Below are 20871 nucleotides of genomic sequence, written 5' to 3'. Positions count from 1 at the left end.
TAAAAAGAAAGGAGTGGGCTGTGAAAGTAAGGATCTTGTCCTTGTGATACTTCAGAAACCATTGCTCAATGAATGAAACCAAGAGAGCAAGAGCAATAAGCTGATGGATTTCAAGTAGTAGGAAATAAGGTTTTGCTGAACACCACAGTTCAAACTGGAGCGCTTTGCATACCGTGTAAACAAAGTACTGAATCCTAGAAGCACCAGGGAACCATTTAATATAATTGATCTTATTGAGACCAAGGGAACAATCAAGGGAAGAATGCAGAGAATCTTTGTGTAACACTCAGCTTAATTCTATCTCACGTACATGCCATATCCATTCAAAGGAGCACATGAATCTTAAAATGTACACCTCGGTTAATTTTATTTTTACTAGTCGTGCTGGGAGAGGATTTCTAGTGAGGCTCTACCTTGAGATGCTGAAACCTGGGGGTGTAGTGCCACTAGTCCACCCAGGTACTTGGGGGCATGCAGTATTAGACATTAAACCTTTCCCATGTTCTTCTGTCTCCATAGTTCCAGCTTAGCAAATTTTGCTTGTTTGAGGGCCATACCTGGTGGTGCTCAGGGGCTAAATATGCTCTACAATAAGGAATCACTCGACAGGCTTGTGGGAGCATATGGGATGCTGGGGATGGAAACTGGGTCGCTCTCATGCAAGACAAGGGCCTTACCTCCTGTATTTTCACTCCAGCCCCAGCTTGGTGAATTTTTACAAATCTAAAATTTTTATCTCTGTATAAAAATATGTAGTTATAATTAGACTTTGAAGATATTTTTAGAACTCAAATGGGAAGTTTTTAATCTTAATTCACAATTTATGGATACCAGATCTCACAGGGTAACTGAGTTTGGGATTACTATATCTTTTCCTGGGCTGGCAAGGCATTATACTTAATAAAAATGCTACTTCAGGCCAGAGTGATAGTATAGTGGATAGTATAGTGGCGCGTGCCTTGAAGTGGCCGACTCAGGTTCGATTCCTGGCACCCCATATGGTGTCCTGAGCCTCACCAAGAGTGATTATTGAGCACAGAGCCAGGAGTAAGTTCTGAGCACCACTGAGTGCGATCCCAAACCAAAACCAAAGCACTACTTTATACCATCTAACTATGTAACAAAAAGGATATGGTTATTAATGGTTAGCACTTAAAATTAATAAGGTACCTTGATGCTGTTATCGCTGTGTTTTGTCTGGTTCGTGAGATTATTAAAGTGTTCTGTTGTGCAGAGACAGAAAGTTAGTAATTTGTCTTGGGTCCCACAGATGGAAAGTAGTAGTTAGGATTAAATCCTGTTCTGTCCATCCGTAAAAATCAGTTTTCCTACTGTTGGTTTGCTGCCTCAGACATCTGATACTCATGCTTAGGTTACAAAAATATTGTGTTAGTGTGCTGATTATGCTTATAATCTAGACAAAATGAATGCGGTTTCTCTGCTTATTCTGACCTATGACTTATTAGTATTAGGAGAAAAATTCTTTGATCCGTAGGCCTTCAAAACTGATATTCCTTAGGATGGATCCATATTAAAATACTTTGAATGTGGTTACTTCTTTCCATTCAGCAAAGATGATGATCTCTACCAGCAAATTATAAAAATGGACCAAAATTAATAAGGAAAGCGGACTTAAATGTGTAGAGATTCCAATAACTAATTTCTCATACAAATTAGTGAACAGAATACATGCTTATACAAATGTTTGTTAAGTGGCAAAAATTCTTAGAACATTTAGATTATGTTTCAAGAGTAATGAAAACAAAATGTTAAACAGCCACTGAAAGGAAAAACAATTATTTTAAGGACTTTATAGTTGTTTACTGTCACTGTCACTGTCATCCCATTGCTCATCGATTTGCTCGAGCGGGCACCAGTAACATCTCTCAGTGTGAGACTAGTTCTTTAAATCAACAATCTTTTATATAGTTTTTTTAAAATCTTAATTTATTCTTACAAGGCAAAACTCCATCTCTGAAATTATTCTAGTTACTTTACAGGACTTGGACATTTGGAAAAAGTTTTTATTATTTGTCTACTTATTTTCAAAATGGGAGGAAAAGTGCAGGAGTAATTTAGGCATAAACTGAGAGTAGTCAATGAAATTCAGGTTTTTTTGCAGTGGAGAAATGTGTTCAGGAAACAAATCTTAAAAGATGTAAACAGTGTGCTTTATCCACTTGCTTGGTCAAAGACTCAGTTTTAACCTAATGTTTAGAGTAAGTGGGCAACAAAGACTATTCTTGTCAGTTGTATATACTTTTTGAGGAGGTGTGTGAATGCTAAAAAGTAAGTTCAGGGGCTGGAGAGATAGCACAGCGGGTAGGGCGTTTGCCTTGCACGCGGCCGACCCGGGTTCAAATCCCAGCATCCCATATGGTCCCCTGAGCACAGCCAGGGGTAATTCCTGAGTGCAGAGCCAGGAGTAACCCCTGTGCATCGCCAGGTGTGACCCAAAAAGCAAAAAAAAATAAAAAAATAAAAAAAAAAAGTAAGTTCAGGATTGTTTGTTATCTGTTTATTTTTAAATGGAGTTAGAGTGCTGGTGGGAGATGACTTTCCACTAAAAGCAGCTCCCGTTGGTAAATGTTTCTTTTACAGACTTTGTTTAATAAATCCAGCATTTAAGTGAAAGCATCAAAAGGGAAAGAAGGTCATGAATATTGGATTCTGTGATTAAGGCAGTTCTACAGTCTAAATAATATGTGGAAAGTAGGAAAGTGTTGTTCAGAAATAGATGAGTGAAGTCACAGTCACAGGTTGATAAGTATTATGCCTCCTTCCAGCCCCCAGGGGGTGCTTCTTTACTGTCCTGTTCAAAGTGCAAGTTTCTGAGAAGCTTTTGGGTGTTTTTTTCCAGGGTCACTATGCCCAGGGTTATTGCTTATGAATGTTCAGAGCCTGCAGGTCCCGCTGCCCTGGGCCCTTGCCTGAGGAATGGTGAACACCTGTAGTGCTGATTCCTGGCATTAAGGTGTCTGTCTTCCTTCTTTCTAGTCATTCCTTCAGAGTTTGTGAAGAGCCCAAGGGAAAATAGGCTTTGAGGAAGTCACTCAAGTGTGGAGAGAGCAGAGGAGCTGCTCAGAACAAAAGAAGGATGATGTCAGTGTCCTACTTAGTGTCCTTTGTTAGTAAGGGAAAGTAAATTCCCTCAGATCCTGGAAGGTGGCTATTGTTTTCTGTTAAAAACCTTTAAAAAAGTAATACAGGGATTTTTAGGTGGTCTTCTAAGATTCGATCTAAGGTTCATTCCTTTTACTCTGATACCTTATCTGTCCTTTCTTTTGATATGATTTCAGAAGGCACCACTTGGGGAGGCTTTTAGAACAGAATGAAATAGAATTTCAGATTAAAAATATGAAAAAGCAAGAGAAATGGCTCGATGGTAGAGGACCTCTTGTGTAAGATCTGGGCTCAATCCCTAGTGCTGCTAAACAAAAACACCCCAAAACCCTCCAAAGTGAAAGCTAGTTTGAGATCTCTGCAAATGAAAAAAAAGTTTTGAAATCATGTTTCCTTAAAGTGTGAGAAAAGAAGCTGGCCTTGCTGCGGGTAGGAGGTAGAGATGATGATGGATTGAAGGTTCTAGATGTCCCTTTGTTGTCTCAATTTGTTTTTGCTTCTGTTAAAACTGTTACCATCTAGTTGCAAAAAGTCTGTAATTACTAATTTCAGTTTTTCAGGGATTTCAGATCTATATTCTAAGGGCCATATAATTAGGAAAACCCCTACAATCTTTCATAATTTCTGGCATATTTTAATTTAGAAATCTAGAGATATTTCTTTCCCTCGACTCAGGAAATGCTCTGAATGGACTATTAAGAGGAATTAGCATACGAAAAACCTTAGTTTAACGGAAATATATTATTTCGGATTAGTAGCATTAGATAAAATTACATTGGTACCTAAATAAGGAAATTAACATAAAGTTTAAAATGAGATTTTTTTCTTTACAGTCCTATTTTGTGACAGATTATGATCCAACCATTGAAGATTCTTACACAAAGCAGTGTGTCATAGATGATAGAGCTGCCCGTCTAGATAGTAAGTCATTTTTCCTTATCTGATAATTTGCATGTTTTTAAAAAACTCTTTTCTTGGTAAAATGCTACAGTTGAACTGTTTCATATCTAACAACATCTAACAGGATAATCTTGAATCCAAGCCCATCTTTCATTGGTTTTATTGGAGAAAGCTACATAATGGGCAGTTTTGGTAATGCAGAAATTGTCACTGGGTTGTTCTTACTCTTGTGAAATTCGTCTTGTTATAACTTGTGGAAGTTGTATTATTTGGAAAAAACATGTCAGGCCGCAATTCTTTTTGCTTTTTGGTGAAGGTTAAAATAGATGAAGTAAATATAGAAAAGTTTCAATATTTGCTAATTTACTTAGAATTTATAGCAGAGAACCGTTACCAAAGAGTGTTTTGCTTGGCTAAATACTCCACCACTGCAAGACAAAGCCCTGTTTTTTTTTTTTTTTTAATTTGTATAGTTCTTTTGTTCACAGTCATCAAGAAATACTTTAACTTCCCTGCTTCCCTAAATATAATATTTGAGGGTAAACCAGATTTTCCTTCTTGAATTTGTAGATTTGTTTTTTCAGTTCTTCCTAAGGAGGAGATAATGCTTCCAAGTGATGTCAGAGGTTTTCTAACCCCACCTGCCTAAATGTCTGATATTTTTGACCTTGTAATTACTGTGCTAATAAGTTCTAACTACAAATTCATCTGTATCAATGATAACTCAGAAACTACTCTGCCACTAGAATATTTTAGTGTTTGCTATTGAAAGAAAAGTGCTAAGAGAAAACTGTCTTTTCTTTTTTATACTCAGTATGATGCTCTTAAAAGGAGTCACATTAATTGGGCCTACCCTTGAGGGAAGCCTTTAATAAAATAGAAACAGTTACATCTGTTGTTTTTTCTTTAGTCCTAGATACTGCAGGACAAGAAGAGTTTGGAGCTATGAGAGAACAGTATATGAGAACTGGCGAGGGGTTCTTGTTGGTCTTTTCAGTCACAGATAGAGGCAGGTTTGTACCATTGTTAAATGTGAGCTACTGTTCCTGTGTTGATCATTATTTTATTTGATATGAATTTTCTTTTTCTGTCTTTAAATAGCAAAGTTAATAAAGTACCAAGTGGGACATTGAACTTGCTGAGTTCTCACCAAATAGATTAAATTTGTTTTAATTTAATTTAAAATTTGTGTTTTCAGTTTTGAAGAAATTTATAAATTTCAAAGACAGATTCTCAGAGTAAAGGATCGTGATGAGTTTCCAATGATTTTAATTGGTAATAAAGCTGATCTGGATCATCAAAGACAGGTGAGAAGAAACTTTGCTGCTTGGAAATCAGTTGGTGATAAGCATGTAATTGAACGAAATTATTTAATACAATATATGAGAAACATATTTTATAATTAATAAAATATAAATTCAAACATATAATGTCATAATAAAAAGAAGCTAAGTTTGGCATGCTGGATTTTGCACAAATCACAACAGATAAGAAATAAGGAAGTATATTTGGAAAATTAATGCACCTAATTTTATTTGGAATTTTATTTGCTTCCTGCCCCTCTGTATGGAACTTTAGCAGAACTTTAGCTCTGTAAGCCTACAGAAAAATGTACCAGTTTAATTTATCTTAACATGTTGTGCTTTCTTAGGTAACACCAGAAACACTAGAAACTCTCGTTTGCAGATACTTTTCTTTTGTCTCTCCTTCTCCCTCTCCTTCCACCTTCCCTTTCCCTCTCTCTCCCCTTTTGGGCATTATGGTTTGCAATACTCTAAGGTTATTGCAATACCATGAGATACCAAAAGGTTATTAGCTATTATTATCATAGTGGTCCCTTCTCCGTCTTAACTGTCCTCCCTACAATCCTGCCTTGAGCAAGCTTCCAATTGTGGGCTAGTTCTCCTGGCCCTCATCCAAACTTGTTTGGCATTGATACTAAATAATCTCCTTTTAGGAAGGCTTTGATTAAATAATAGTGTTTGGATTTCCCCTAGTTCTCAGTAATGACTGAGTTTTCTGTGAGTTATTTGTGTTAACTAGCTCTAACACCCAGTAAGCTGTGTGAAAATACTATTTTTAGTTCTTTGTTGCAGACTAGTGTTCACTCGCTTAATTCTTTTGCCATTCATTTTACATTTAATGAAAAAAATTTGCTAAGTATCTCATCTATATATTTTTTCTCTGCCTAAATCAGACATACACAGACAGATATAAAGTGTATGTTGGAAAGCTCAGGTGTATCTTTATCTTGGAGAAAAGCAAGTGGCTGAAATAATGACAGTTTTGTTGGCATATTCCTGTGCATTTGCTGTTTGAAAGATAGGTACAAAGCAAAATATTAGTCTTCGTTTGCTTCATCTTCTCTTTATAAGTTGCTTCATATCAGTATTCAGAAATGTTGCACCTTCAGATTGTGGTCACTAGCCTCCTATGATCCTTATAGTGCTCACTGGAAATCGTGCTGCTTTGCACTATTCCCACTTGTTTGTTCACAGCTTGCTCTCTCATTCTTATGGCATTTTCTTTTCCGCATTCTCACCTGATAATGAATGATGTTTTCTTCTCCACTGAGAAAGTTCTACCTGTTCTATGTGCACATATGCCTCACCCTGTTCACATTCTTCCATTTCCCTGCAGAAGTTGCAGGGAGTGCTGGATCCTGTTTTGTTTTGTTTTTTTCTCATCAGCCCAAGGTCATCCATCACAGTAGTTTTCCTATATGAGTTCCCTTTCTTTCCTGCAGAAGTACATTCCCAGCAAAATAGAATATACTGCAGGGTCTGATCTTTAAAACAAAAAATAACTGCAACAGCTTTTTAAAAAATTATTTAAAACAAAAAATAATGCAATAGCACTAGCCCCATAATGCTGTTTGAGTTCCTTTTTAGTTCTTTCTCAATAGCAAAATTACATTTTTGTTTTCTTTTTGGGCCACACTCAGTGGTGCTCGGGGCTGACTCCAGGCTCTGTGCTCAGAGATCACTTCTGGAGGGCTCAGGGGACCTTATGGACTGTCAAGAAACAAACTCAGGTTGACCGCATGCAAGGCCAATACAATAAACCCACTGTATTATTTCTCCAGCTTGCAAAATCACATCTTTAAAACATTATTCACACACAGTCGCTCTGCTTTCTGCCCTTTCTTGCTTGCATTGACTTCAGGCCTTCAGCACCCTGTTAAGGTCACCACTTGTGCAGATGCCAGTAACATTTGACACAGTTGCTCACACACTGCTTTTTAGAAACACTTGGTTTGCTTAGCTCCTGGACACTTCCTGAAACCTTTTTTTTTAGTGTCATTTGTTGACTTCTAGTATCTCTTCAGAGTATTTCTTCAGAATTAAAGCTATTTTTTTTCTATAATATTTTGGTACTCCTGTCTTACTAACTGAATCTAAATAGGGTACAGTGATCCCACAGCAACTTCTTGACCCTGTTTAGAGATGTTTACATTTGGTCATGTCTTTAGGTTCTTAGTAACTGACCTGTTTTGTTGTTAGTTAATTACCCAGCTGGTTTTTTTTCTACCTTTGTCTTGAGCATCATTCTTTGGACTTTCTCTACATTCTCCATTATTTTCAAATACCAGTTCACCATGTTACTTGAATTTGTAGAACAGTACACTCCTACCTGGAGCGATAGCACAGCGGGTAAGGCATTTGCCTTGCACAGCCGATCCGGGTTTGATTCCTCCGCCCCTCTCCAAGAGCCCAGCAAGCTACTGAGAGTATCCCGCCAGCATGGCAGAGCCTGGCAAGCTACCCGTGGCATATTCAGTATGCCAAAGCCAGTAACAACAAGTCTCACAATGGGGATGGTACTGCTGCCCGCTCGAGCAGATCAATGAACAGTAGGACTACAGTGCTATACTCCTACCATAGGAACTCATTATAGAGGAGGAGATCTACCAGGAAAGACTCTGTATGAGTGTGTGTGTGTGTGTGTTGTGTGTTTGTGTGTATTTTTGTGTACGTGATGCTACAGTTCATAACATCCATCCAGTCTTTATTGAAAACTTTTTCTGGGCACTGATGATGAGTGTAATAGAAAATATAGTCCCAGGGCCAGAGAGATTGTTTTGCAGGACAAAGCACATGCTTTGCGTGCAAGAGGACCGGGTTCTATGATCAGCAACACTTGGTTCCCCAAGCACCAAGTGTGAAGTGGTCCCCTGAGCAGTGCTGGGTATAGCAAAACAGTACCCAGAGAACACAAATCTGAATGAAAAAAAAGAAAATGAAGTCACTAAAGTTTATATGAAATTCAAAGAAATATATAGAGTATGAATTATGATTTAGCTTTAACACAAAATTGACTTCTTGGGAGATACAGCATAACTTTTGCTTATCATATCAAAGTTGAAGAAAACACAGTTAAATTATTTGCTTGCCCTTGTTACAATATGCAAATAGGTAAATAGGACAGCACATTGATTCCGAAATTTAATATAGCAATGTATGAGCTTAGACTTGGACTTCATAATCTATCAGATTGCAAATTCTTTGTCCTTGACTCAGCCTTTTCTAGAATTAGCAGAAATTCTTTTTGCTTTCTTTGGTCTCCCCAGTCTCTTCCTCTCTGTCTTATTTTGGCTACCCTATTTTCTTTTCTTCCCTATTTGGGTGCTGAGTTGCCAGTGGCCACTGTTAATTTAAGAAAGGAACTCATGATACTGAGAATAATAGTAAGTGTACTAACTCCCACTCTTGTCAGTGTCTTCAACATAACCTGCCCCTACACCCTTCTAGAAGGAACTCCTTTGTGTAAGGATCTTGTCTTACCTTTTGTGCCTAAATGATTTAAACCAGTGAAGGCAAGTACCCTAAAGACTTTTCAATTTTGACCAGTGCGGTTTGTTTATGCTTTACCCTTTTCACATAGAACAAAAGTACACTCAATGTTTACTAAATGAATAAATCAGGCACCGTTGAATCAAGACATTGTATTAATGTGATGATTCTTCCTTTAAAAAATTCCCCCCCTTTTTTGGGCACACCCACTGGTCCTCAGGGCTTACCCCTGGCTCTGCACTCAGGGATCATTTGTGGCAGTGCTGGGGAGGGGGTTCTAAAATGGGTGCCATATGCTCTTCTCTATTTGGAAGCATATAGCGAAGCATGACTAAGATAAGATTATTTCTTATTGTGGATTTCTACTAATACCCATTATACCGAATGTTTTCAAATAATAATAGATCTGTGAATTTCTTGCATTGGATTCTCTCTTGTTTGTTTAAAATGACACATTTCTGAGTAGGGCTCTGACCTATCAAATCAAAATGATCAAGAAATAAGGCTTGGTTGGTATTTCCTATCTTTGCGAAATTCTCTGGATTGAGTAACCCCTAGGAAATTCAGCTTTCAATCTTGAACAATCAAGTTGTTCATGATTGAATTTCAGTCATATAATGTTCCAACATCCATCCCTTTTTTTTATTGAATGTCAGGAGTAAGCCCTGAGCACTATTTGTTGGGGCCCACAAATGGGGGAGGTGTATTTTTATAAAGAAAGTATTATCACATTAATACCATGTCTTGATTCAATGATGCCTGATTTGTTCATTTAGTAAACATGAATAAATGGTGGTGTACTTTTCCCACCAACAATGGTCCCAGTTTCCTTCCCCCTCTCCACCCCCACCACCACCCCCTGCCTGCCAGTATGGCAAGCACTTTTCTTTTCTCTGTGTCTGTCTCTGTCTCTCTCTGGTTAGACATTTCTTGACTAAAAATCTCTATAAAACTGTGTTCCTCTATTCTTAGAAGACAGTGATGTGAAACTGTGTTTTAAAAATAAATAACGGAAGCTTATACACATCCTTAGCAGTGGGATTGTTTTATCACTTAGACCACTTAGACCAGAGATTCCTAAACTCAAGTGACCCTTTTCTCAAAAAAAAAAGAAAAGAAAAGAAAAAAAAAAAGACTTAGCTTGCCCTTGGAAATCTACCTTTTAGGGAAAGAACAGAAAACAGCCACAGATGGCACTCTAGGCAACTACTGCCCTGCATGTGGCACTCAGAGGTTTTATTCTACTAAACAGTCAAAATTAGCCCAAGACATAAGTGTTTGGCTATATAACTGAAAAAGAGTAACTTCTCCAATAATTGCATTCCATCAGAAAACTCAAGAATATTTATAGGAATACAGCATCTAGTAGGTAGAAATCCAGTATTCAAGCATTCACTCAAAAGTTATCAAAATCTAGAGAAAAATATTGTCTACAGTGAGGAAAACAAACTCAGATGCTAGTGAACAGTGAGATTAAAACAGTTATTATGGGGGCCAGGGAGTTTGTACAGTGAGTAAGGCCTTGCGTGTGGTTCACCCAGATTAGTTCCCAACATCCAGATGGCTCCCTGAGCACTGCTATGAGTGATACCTAGTGTTGAGCCAGGATTAATCACTGAGCATTGCCAGTTGTGGCTCAAAAACAAAAACGGTTATTATGAGGATATTTTATATGTTCAAGAAGCTAGGAAAAGGTCAAATCAGACTTAAAAAGATGGAAACTGCAGTGGTTGAATAAAAAAATACACTGGATGGTATTATAGCACAAATAGTGACTGGAATTTTTCTGAATGTGGTTAAATTACAAATGCATACATCTAAGAAGCTTAACTAACCCTCATTCCAAGGACCATGAAGAAAATGATAAAAATTCATTACAATGAAATTGTTTAAAATGAATGAGGAGGAAACCTGGAAGTAACCAGAGGGAAAAAAGCCATTCTATATGCATAGGAGTAAAGATAAGGATGGTGGCATCCTCACTGTTTCTCATAGGAAGCAATGCAGGCCAGAGGCAGAATGTGCAGCGTCTTTTAAGTAGTAAAGAAAATACTATCACCTAGAATTTAATGCCCATTTAAAGTTTATTTCAAAAATGAAGGCAACAACTTGCTCCAATTATTCAGAAGGCAAAAGAATTCAAAGCCAGTAAAGAATCGCATTACAAGAAATATGAAAAATCCTTAACCAGAAGGAAAATGATACCTACTAGCAATTTGGTTCTGTACAAAACATTGAAGAGTTCTGTCAGTGGTAATTATGCGGGCAGATACAAAATAGTTTATTGTTATTTAAATCTCTTTAAAGCACAATTAGATGTTTAAAACAAAAAACAAAAACACTGTTTTGTAAGATAAATGGGCAGGAAATTTTTATACACTACATGAGTTGCTATAATGTCATTTGAATTAAATTGATAAGTGAAAAATTTATGTTATAAACACTAGTCATTAAAATAACAGATACATAGGAGATAAAAATGGAGGTTAAAATTGAACATAAAGGCAGTACTTTGTGTCAGGTAGATAGCTCACTGGACTGACCTACATACAGGAGCCCTGGGTTTGTTCCAGGGGTCAAATGATGCACTGCATGATCCCCCAAACACTTCAAGTGACCCTTGAGCACCACTGTGTATGGACCCACAGACAAACAAAAATGCAATAGTTAATTCAAGAAGATAGACAGTGATAACTACAAGGATGGATAGAAAATTTCAGGATGGCTGAGCTATATCAGTATCACTGTATCACCGTCATCCCATTGTTTGTCGATTTATTCGAGTGGGAACCAGTAACGTCTCTATTACACTCAGCCCTGAGATTTTAGCAGTCTCTCCTTACTCGTCTTTCCCAACGATTGAAGGCTTTTTCAGGGTCAGGAGAATGAGACCTATCATTACTGTTTTTGGCATATTGAATACGCCATGGGTAGCTTGCCAGGCTCTGCCATGCGGGCGGAATACTCTCGGTAGTTTGCCAGGCTCTCCGAGAGGTATGCATGTATCTTTTACTGTATTTTGGGATATGAATACACCGTGGGAAGCTTGCAAGGCTCTCCCATGAAGGCAATAAACTCTTGGTAGTTTGTCAGGTTCTCCAAGAGGGAGAACAAGGCTATTACATGTTGTTATATCAGTAATCATGTTAATTATCAACAGTGTGAATACCTCATTTAAAAGGGTAAAAATTTCAGATTGATTTGAAAAAAGTAATTAGCCAAACAACTAGAAAGAAAATCTGTAAGGTATAGAAGACTTGCATAACCTCGAACAACTCATCCTGACAGGTCACTGTCACTGTCATCCCGTTGCTCATCGATTTGTTCGAGTGGGCACCAGTAATGTCTCTCATTGAGAGACTTATTGTTACTGTTTTTGGCATATCCAATACACATGGGTAGCTTGCCAGGCTCTGCCGTGCGGGCTCCATACTCTCAGTAGCTTGTCAGGCTCTCCAAGAGGGGCGGAGGAATCGAACAAGGGTTGGCCACATGAAAGGCGAAAGCCCAACTGCTGTGCTATCGCTCCAGCCCACCATCCTGACATTTAGTGAATATAATCTACCCAACTGTAGCAAAATATGCGTAGACTATATTTCAGTAAATTGATAAGGATTATTATCAGACAACTATGTGAAATTAAATTGAAAATAACAAAATGATATCCAGGAAATCTCCACATGTGGGGAGTATTTTCGTTGTTCTGGTTTTTGGCCACACCCAGTGGTGTCCAGGGCTTACTCCTGGCTCTGCACTCAGGGATCTCTCCTGGTGGTGCTGGGAACCACATAGAATGCAGGCAATGAACCTGGGTCTGTGGCGTCCAAGGCCTGTGCCCTGCCTGCTGTACTATTTTTTTGGCTCAAAGAACTAAAACACTTTTTTTTTAAAAACCAGGCATATATTTATTCCATAATAATTATTTCTTATGAGCAAAATAACTAAAATACTTTTAACTTGTGCAGAAAACAACAACAAAAAACCAACAAGAGAAATAAAGTATTGTAAACTGAAAATCAAGACATAGCATACCAAAATTTATGGGCTGCTACTAAAGAAGTATGTGTAGACAAATTTATAGTAGTAAAGTCTTAACTTAATGGCTGCAGTTTTTACCTTGGCAAGATAATACCTTGGCAAGATAAAGCCATACTAATCAGAAGGGAGATATTAAAAGTAATGTTGGAAACTAGTAGTACTGAAAGTAGAAAAAAATAGCAAAAATAATTAGCCAAATCCTGGTTTCTAGAAGAAGTTTTAGGAATCAGAGTGATAAATCTATCCAAAATGATCAGATTTTAAAAAAGACAAATTTTTCAAATATCAGTAATGAAAAAAAATACTATCATTTTAGCTCTTACAGATAATTTAAAAATATAAAAAAATTACTGTAAACAACTTTATACCAATCAATTCAGTGATTAAGATGAAAGGTTCCTATCAACACTTATTTAAGAAAAAAACTGGTAACTGAATAGTACTGTTATCTATAAAATAAATATAGTTTGCTGTAGAAACTGTCATTTAAAGAAAACATCATGTCCAGGTGGATGTATCATGAGTCCTGACAAAATAATTTTGCTGAAACTTTTCTAGAAAACTGAATTCTTTTCAACTCAAGAATCAGCATTACTGTAGATAACAAAACTAGATCATATAGTAAAACTTAAGTCCTGTATTATGAAAAGATAAAAAATTCTTAATAAAAGTGTAGTTATTATAATTCTGCATGTAAAATTATATTGCATCATGATTCAAGTGAAGCTTATTTTAGGAATGCTGCAGTTATAAAAATGGATCCGTCTAGCTTACTGTATTAACAGATGAAAAAGGAAAATAATATGGTCTTAATAGAGTCCAGTAGAACAAAAACCAACATTTAAATTACCCATCTTTAAACAAACAAACAAAAAAACCCAGAGCTGGAGTGATAGCACAGCGAGTAGGGTATTTGCCATGCACTCAGTCAACCAGGTTCGATTCCCAGCACACGGTTTGATCCCCGGAGCACCGCAGGAGTAATTCCTGAGTGCAGAGCCAGGAGGAACCCTTGAGCATCACCGAGTGTGACCCAAAAAGCAAAATAAAATTTAAAACCCCAAAAACCTCTTATAAATGAAGTAGGAAATTTTGTTGTTTTGAAAAGGACATCTGCATTAAAACCCTTTAGCTGACAGTGTATTTAATGGTGGAAGATGAAATACTAAGATAGAAGCATTGTAAATCTGGAGGTTCTAGAAAGTAGGATTTTGCCAGATAAAGAAAGAAGGCAGTCACATCAGAAATCAAGCAATAAAATGGTCCTTAGTAGCAAATGACCTGACTCTTTATGTTAAAAAAAAATGCCTATGGCATTTACAGCAGGATATTTAGATAAGTGAGTTTAGCGTATTCCCAGGATTTCAGGGAAATATGCAACATTATGATGTTTTCCCCCTTTGGATGGGGGGTACTTAGAGACTGCTTCTGGTTCTGTGCACTTAGAGACTACTTCTGGTTCTGTACTCAGGTTATTCCTTGGCTATGCAGGGAGTATGTGGTACGAGGAATCTAACTGGGGTCAACTGCATTCAAAGCAAGTGCCTTAACTCCTGAACTCTCTGGCCCCTGATTATATTTTTCTAGAAAGAACAGAAAAAAGTGCTAGATTGATTTGGCTCCTAAATTCTTTTTCTTCGCATCCTTTTTGACTTTTCCTTCCCTCTTTTCTCCTTGCTTTCCTCTGTTTTTACTTTTTTGGACCCTTTTTTCTTCTTTCCATCTGTATTCTAACTTCTGCAAGTTGTTTCATTTGTAGTAATAGCAATGAAAGTCACTTTTACAGAAATGTTTTTAGTTCCATTATATAAATATAATACCAATACATATGTTATGGTTACTGGGCAATGCAGATATAGGTCCATTGCATATATCTTGCCCTTATTTTATATTTTTAGGTAAACATTACGTATTTTTTTTTTCATTTTACAAGCAGATGCATGTCATTTGTGTTAATTAAGCCACATTCAGGTGTGAATCACCAAGGAGTACTAGAAGATTTTCTTACATTCACTTAATCTTTCCTTACTCTGGCCTGCCACTCGATGTATTGAGCAGTTTATACCACCCTTTCTTCGAAGACCTCCGAATGTGAGGAAGACATCACGAGGGCTTGTGAGCCCATTCATTATGTTTCCCGCTCATATTTATTTATTTATTTATTTTGCTTTTTGGGTCACACCTGGTGGGGGTTACTCCTGGCTCTGCACTCAGGAATCACCCCTGGCGGTGCTCAGAGGACCATATGGGATGCTGGGAATCAACCCGGGTCGGCCGAGTGCAAAGCAAATGCCTTACTCACTGTACTATTGCTCCAGCCCCTCCCACTCATATTTAATGAGTCTTCTAGGTTCCAGGAAATAAAGATGGCTCTCTGGTCTCTTGAAACCTACCTCTTCGCCTCAACCCTCTTCCAGTCCTATGAGACTACCTTTATCTCTTGCAACAGACACAACCTTCATGGGGGACCTTTTCCTTTGTCAGGACCACTTTCTCATCTTGCCTTCACATTTTAGTTCTTAGTTGAATGGTAGGGAAGCTATGGTTGACCTGTCTCACTGCTTATACATACATGTTACCTTGTACATTTCTGCCTAGAATTTGTCACTGTTCCTTAATATTTCTAGACTCCGCACTAAACTGGAATCTTGTTTGTTCCTCTCAGTTGTTCTGCAGTGGTGGGCTTCAGTTTGTGTAAAGCATCACAAACTTGGTCCGACCTCTGGCTGGATAAGTAGTGCAGCACATGGCTGGGGATGAGATGGGGCCAATCTAATTGTTAATATTATAGCTCAGCACAACTCTTGGAATTTCAGGTAACACAGGAAGAAGGACAGCAATTAGCACGGCAGCTTAAAGTAACGTATATGGAGGCATCAGCAAAGATCAGGATGAATGTAGATCAAGCCTTCCATGAACTTGTCCGGGTTATACGGTAAGGAAAACCTTATAATCTCTGAATTTGTTTTAATCTACTTACTCTAATGTGAGGGTAATCACTCTTCTTGTTCATAGCTATTAACTGAGGGAAAACTTAGTATAGAGCCAGGGTGGCTGAATGCAAGGGAAGCACCTTATTCATTGTACTCTCTCTCGCCTCCAGAGAGGTTTCTTTTAAAACAATTTTTAAAAATTATTCCATATGGGTTGATCCAGTTGAGGAAGCGAGGGCTTAAAGAACACATATAAGTTCAAACCCTAGTACTTCACACAAGAGCTGATCCTAATAGCTCTTCTATTAGGGATCACTAATGAACAAGGGCCCCCAAAATGGTTTTGGCTCTAATCACCAGTGCCATAAAAATGTCGAAGGTAGTTGGACTGCTCTGGATGGTCTGGGGTCTCCAGGTGCAGGCAGGTGGGGGGTGGGGAGAAGAAAAGAAATGTTTATTGTATTCTTATATTTTAAGTATTTCTTGAATATGAAACCTAATTTTACAGAAGTAGAAAGTACAGATAGGTATTTTCAAAAGAATATATATATAGCTTCCAGAGATACGTTGGCGATAATGGAATGAAGATATGATAATTCTGCCACATACTGTGCTAAATGGTTTTCATGTGTCAGTACCTTTCACAAATTAGACCAAGTAAGAAATTTGGGTCTTTCACTCCTACTTTCATCTGAGAAAAACGGAAGTCCAAAGAAGTTAATAACTCTTCTAAGTTTAGACATACTATATGGCAGGGCTGAAATTTGAACTCCTATCTCTGGTCTGAGAGCTTGTGCTCTGAACCTGTTTTCTCACCCAGTTCCCTGTCTCAAAGTAAGCTTGAGACTGGAGGCTCAGGCCTCCCAAAGGGCATGAAGCAATAAAACAAGAGTTTCCTTGTTTGCTAACCTTTGAGGTCTCCGTGGTTCAGAAAGTGTCTATGGGTTCCTGGAAGCTGGAAGTAATGGGTGAGCTGGAGTTATTGTGTATGTTACATGTGAGAAAGCTGAGTTGCTTTACTGGGCAGGATTTGATTTGATTATTTTGAGTCTTGATGGCCTGGCCCCAACTTTACGCTCTGTTCTTTGCTTTCTCTGCCAGTTGGTTGCTTTTACAGGTAACTAGAGTGGACTCATTAGTTAATTATTTACCTCATTTGAAAGATAGACTTCATATATTTTCTGCCTCTTTGCCAGGGCATATTCTTGTGGGAAGCCAGGTCAGAGCATGCAGGGGTGATTTAGAGTGGGTTTTTTTTTTTTTTAATTTCATTTTTAACAGTTTGTTAAAATCTGAGTTGCTATTTTTTTTTCTCTTTTTTTTTTTTTGAGTCATACCCGGCGATGCACAGGGGTTACTCCTGGCTCATGCACTCAGGAATCACTCCTGGAGGTGCTTGGGGGACCATATGGGATGCTGGGAATCGAACTCGGGTCGACCGCGTGCAAGGCAAACGCCTACCCGCTCTGCTGTCACTCCAGCCCCCCGAGTTGCTATTTTTAATGAGTACAGTTTATTTTGCAAGATGAAAAGAGTTTTGGAGGTGATGGTGGTATGGATGCACAGTATTGTGAATATGTCTTATGAACTGTCCACCTGACTCCCTTGAAGCCCTGGTCACTAGCAGCACTGCTGGGTCTGCGCAGCTGTGTATTCTTGGCCTGAGCACTGAACAGTCAGGCTTGCACACGTGGGCAAGTATCAGCTGCTGTTGGCCCTTGGGCCTCCCTAAGTCCTGGCTTGAGAGACTATTCCAAAGTAATTGTAAAGTTTGTGTTGTTTGTATTTTAATATGCATATACACACTGAAAAAACGTTCCCTGGGGCTGTAGCGATAGCGCAGTGGGTAGGGCGTTTGCCTTGCACGAGGCCGACCCGGGTTCAATTCCTAGCATCCCATATGGCCCCCTGAGCACCGCCAGGAGTAATTTCTGAGTGCAAAGCCAGGAACAACCTCTGTGCATCGCCAGGTGTGACCCAAAAAGCAAACAAAAAAACAAAAAAAATTCCCTTCATAAAATTATTTTTACTGCTTTAAAAAATATGTCATTTTTGGTTTTATCCTCAGATTCTATCCATAGCCATTAGTCAAGATTAAGGAGGGGAGGAAGGACATTTAGATATAACATGATCTGTAACCCTCACAGTGGCCATACAACACTAGTTTCTCTAATTCCACTCAGGAAACTCAGGCTCAGCAGGGCCATCTGATTTGTTTAATACTGTCTGGTACTTAATGAATGGCAGGACAGGGATAAGAACTACATGCCTTGTAAGAATAATTTTCTCTTGTCCCCTCCACGATGGATTTTTTTGCAGATGGGGAAAGGGTCACTCCCAGCAATGCTGGGGTTGGAGACCTGGGGTCACTTTAGATATTGCTCAGACCCCAGCAGTGTAGGGGGGTCACCAGAGCTAGACCCTGCAATCAGTGCTCGGGGCTGAGGCAGGGGCCTGCCAATGCCTGGGATTGAAACCAGGGGCACCACTGAAGTCACGTCCCCAGTCCTGGGATCTTTATTCTTAAGCATATTTTAGAGTCACGAGATTTTAAATTGGGATGGGAACTATTAAGTTACCTATTTCAGAGTCATCTGATTCAGGACATGCCCAGTAATGAAACAGCTAGTTCTTGCTTAGGGTAATGCAGAAGTGTTTGCAAACCTCATCCCTGCAAACTTCCAAAGGTGTGCATTGCTATCCTAATTGAACTATAACATTAAGAAGCATATACATGTAAACTAAACTTGGACCGAAATAACATGCTCTTATAATAATATGTTATTACCAATAAATCTATTATGTATTTTTCCCTTTTACAGGAAGTTTCAAGAGCAGGAATGTCCTCCTTCACCAGAACCAACTAGGAAAGAAAAAGACAAGAAAGGCTGCCATTGTGTCATTTTCTAAGAATCTCTTGAGTTTTAGCTACCAACTGCCAGGAAAAGCCCTCATCTTCTCTCCTATGGTTTACATCATGTTGGTACCTTTCAAGCCTTAGACAAATGATCACCATGGTAGCCTTAGACGGAGAAGCTGGCTAATCCTTTTGTAAAGCTAATCCCGAGGTCATTTCAAGACAGATTTAAAGGAAACACTAAGGCTGCTTAAAAGATTATCTGGTTCCTTTAAAATATATATCTACATACACAGACACTTTTTTTTTTAAAGGGCTTACATTTTAATAGGGAAGAATCAGATTTGGAACCTGAACATTTGCTGCACCAATAGGTTGACTATAGGTTGTGAAATAACTTTTAATGTCTGGAATCAACTTCTATTACTTTACATAGAAATATAGGGATTTTTTTTCAAATGTGAATTTTTACCTAGCTCTAAAAATATTGTTGTCAACTTTAGTTTATCTTGAATACACTGAACACACAAAAGTGAGACATCTCAGACCTTAACTGATGCTACATAGTCTTGTTTGGCCAAAATACCAAAATGCCTATTATTTATAGATTAAACATTACTTATAGAGCCTTTATTATTACTCCTACTCTTAAAGATGATCATTTCTATGTGGCCAAATATTTGTTCTCAGTCTGAATTTAAGCATTTCAGTGTTCTTGGTTTTTTAATTTAACTTTTCACAGCCATGTTGAAAGTAAAAAATAAGTAATTTTTGTCTGTCTTCCTTTTCAAGTATTTCTGAATAAGGGATTTAAAAAGAAACTAAAACAGTTTTTGTTTGTAATATAAAATATGGAATTGATCTTTCCAGGGTCAGAGATGATTAATGTTTTTGCTATATACTTTTATACATTATTTTCTTATCAAACTAGTTAACAAGTATTTTTATATGTTTGTAAGCAAATATGCTTTCACAGCATACCATGTGTATATGTAAAGATAAGTATTTAATTCTCACTGTTCACTTTTAACTGACAAAAAAAAAAAGGTGAAAACTACAAAAACTGTGGTAGAATTTCTCCTTGCTGTCCTGGTCTTTGTAGCCACCTCTGGCCAGTCATGTATCTATTCAAGAAACCTTCTAGTAGAGTACAGCAGGATGGTACTCAGAAATCACGTTCAGTCCCTCCCTCCCTTCTTATTAGATATTGACTGTTATATCAAGTAGTAAGTGTAAAAGTTTAATTGACAATTTGTGTAACTGTGGATGGCCTCTGATTTCATTTTTAATTCTGTGGATTGTGTTTAAACAATTCAAGCATATGTTCCAGAGTTTGAGATACTAAGTGGTATTGCACAGTTGTCACTTTATTGTATGTGTACAACAGCCCCATAAAGTTTATAAAAGCGAACCCTGTATAGCTTCAGGTGCTAGAATTAAAATTGATCAGTAATCACAAGATGATGCCTGATGATTAGTTATTTTGGTGGTTTTTTGAAGGAGTGAATGTTGGAGGAAACTTACTTTATAAAGCCTTTTCCCAACAAAGCCTTAGGGTTTGATAAATCAATAGTGGTAATTTGGTGAACTTGAAGTGAAATGGCTTGACATTCTTGCATATTGACTCTGTTTCTTAAACTTGTTCTATGAGGGACTCCTGCCAGAGAACCCCCAGCTGTAAAAGCGAGAGTGTGAATATATAAACATGTACCCTCTGGGCATGAAGCCAGGAATAGTTAGAGCAAAGCACACCAATTTATTTGAATGTTAATTAAAATTACCTCGCACAAAGCTGCCACATTTGTTCTGTGCTCTTGCTGCTATAGTACTATCGTTGCTTTTCGTTCAGGTTTGGAAAGTTTATCATGGGTAATTTCAGAGAACAAGAGACTGTCTAAAGAGTACCCAGATTTACTGGCATTTTATCCTGCATAGATGATTTGTAGTAAAACAGCCCTAAAATTATATTATGTATTTTAATTTGCTTTTTTTTCTTTCTGCCTTTCAGTTTGGTTAATTTTTATTGCTACATCTTCAAATTTCATAACTTTTTCTAATGTAATTATTTAAGCTGTTGTTTTTCTACCCACTGATCTGATTTTTTCCCCTTCAGATTCAGACTTTGCTTTTCTTCCTTGTCTGCCGAAGTTATGTTTAGTTCATTTTTTTTTTTTGAAATAATGTCTAGATCTTCAGTTTCTCTCATGATGTGTATGTGTTCCATTAT

At 37.8% G+C, this 20871-nt stretch overlaps 1 protein-coding gene across 1 annotated transcript in view; it reads left to right on the top strand.

Moving 5' to 3' along the window:
* Positions 1–20103, top strand: part of RRAS2 (RAS related 2) — an 80958-nt gene extending 60855 nt beyond the window's left edge. Inside the window, exons 2-6 of the mRNA XM_055143414.1 lie at positions 3957–4044; positions 4934–5036; positions 5222–5330; positions 15671–15789; positions 18610–20103. Of these exons, the coding sequence (XP_054999389.1) occupies positions 3957–4044; positions 4934–5036; positions 5222–5330; positions 15671–15789; positions 18610–18697 (507 nt within the window). The 3' untranslated portion in view covers positions 18698–20103. The remainder of the gene's footprint in view (positions 1–3956; positions 4045–4933; positions 5037–5221; positions 5331–15670; positions 15790–18609) is intronic.
* The last annotated feature ends 768 nt before the right edge of the window (positions 20104–20871 follow it).

The sequence above is a fragment of the Sorex araneus genome, chromosome 6 (genome assembly GCF_027595985.1).
Source record: "Sorex araneus isolate mSorAra2 chromosome 6, mSorAra2.pri, whole genome shotgun sequence".
NCBI lineage: Eukaryota > Metazoa > Chordata > Mammalia > Eulipotyphla > Soricidae > Sorex > Sorex araneus.
This window is presented reverse-complemented; position numbering and strand designations above follow the sequence as displayed.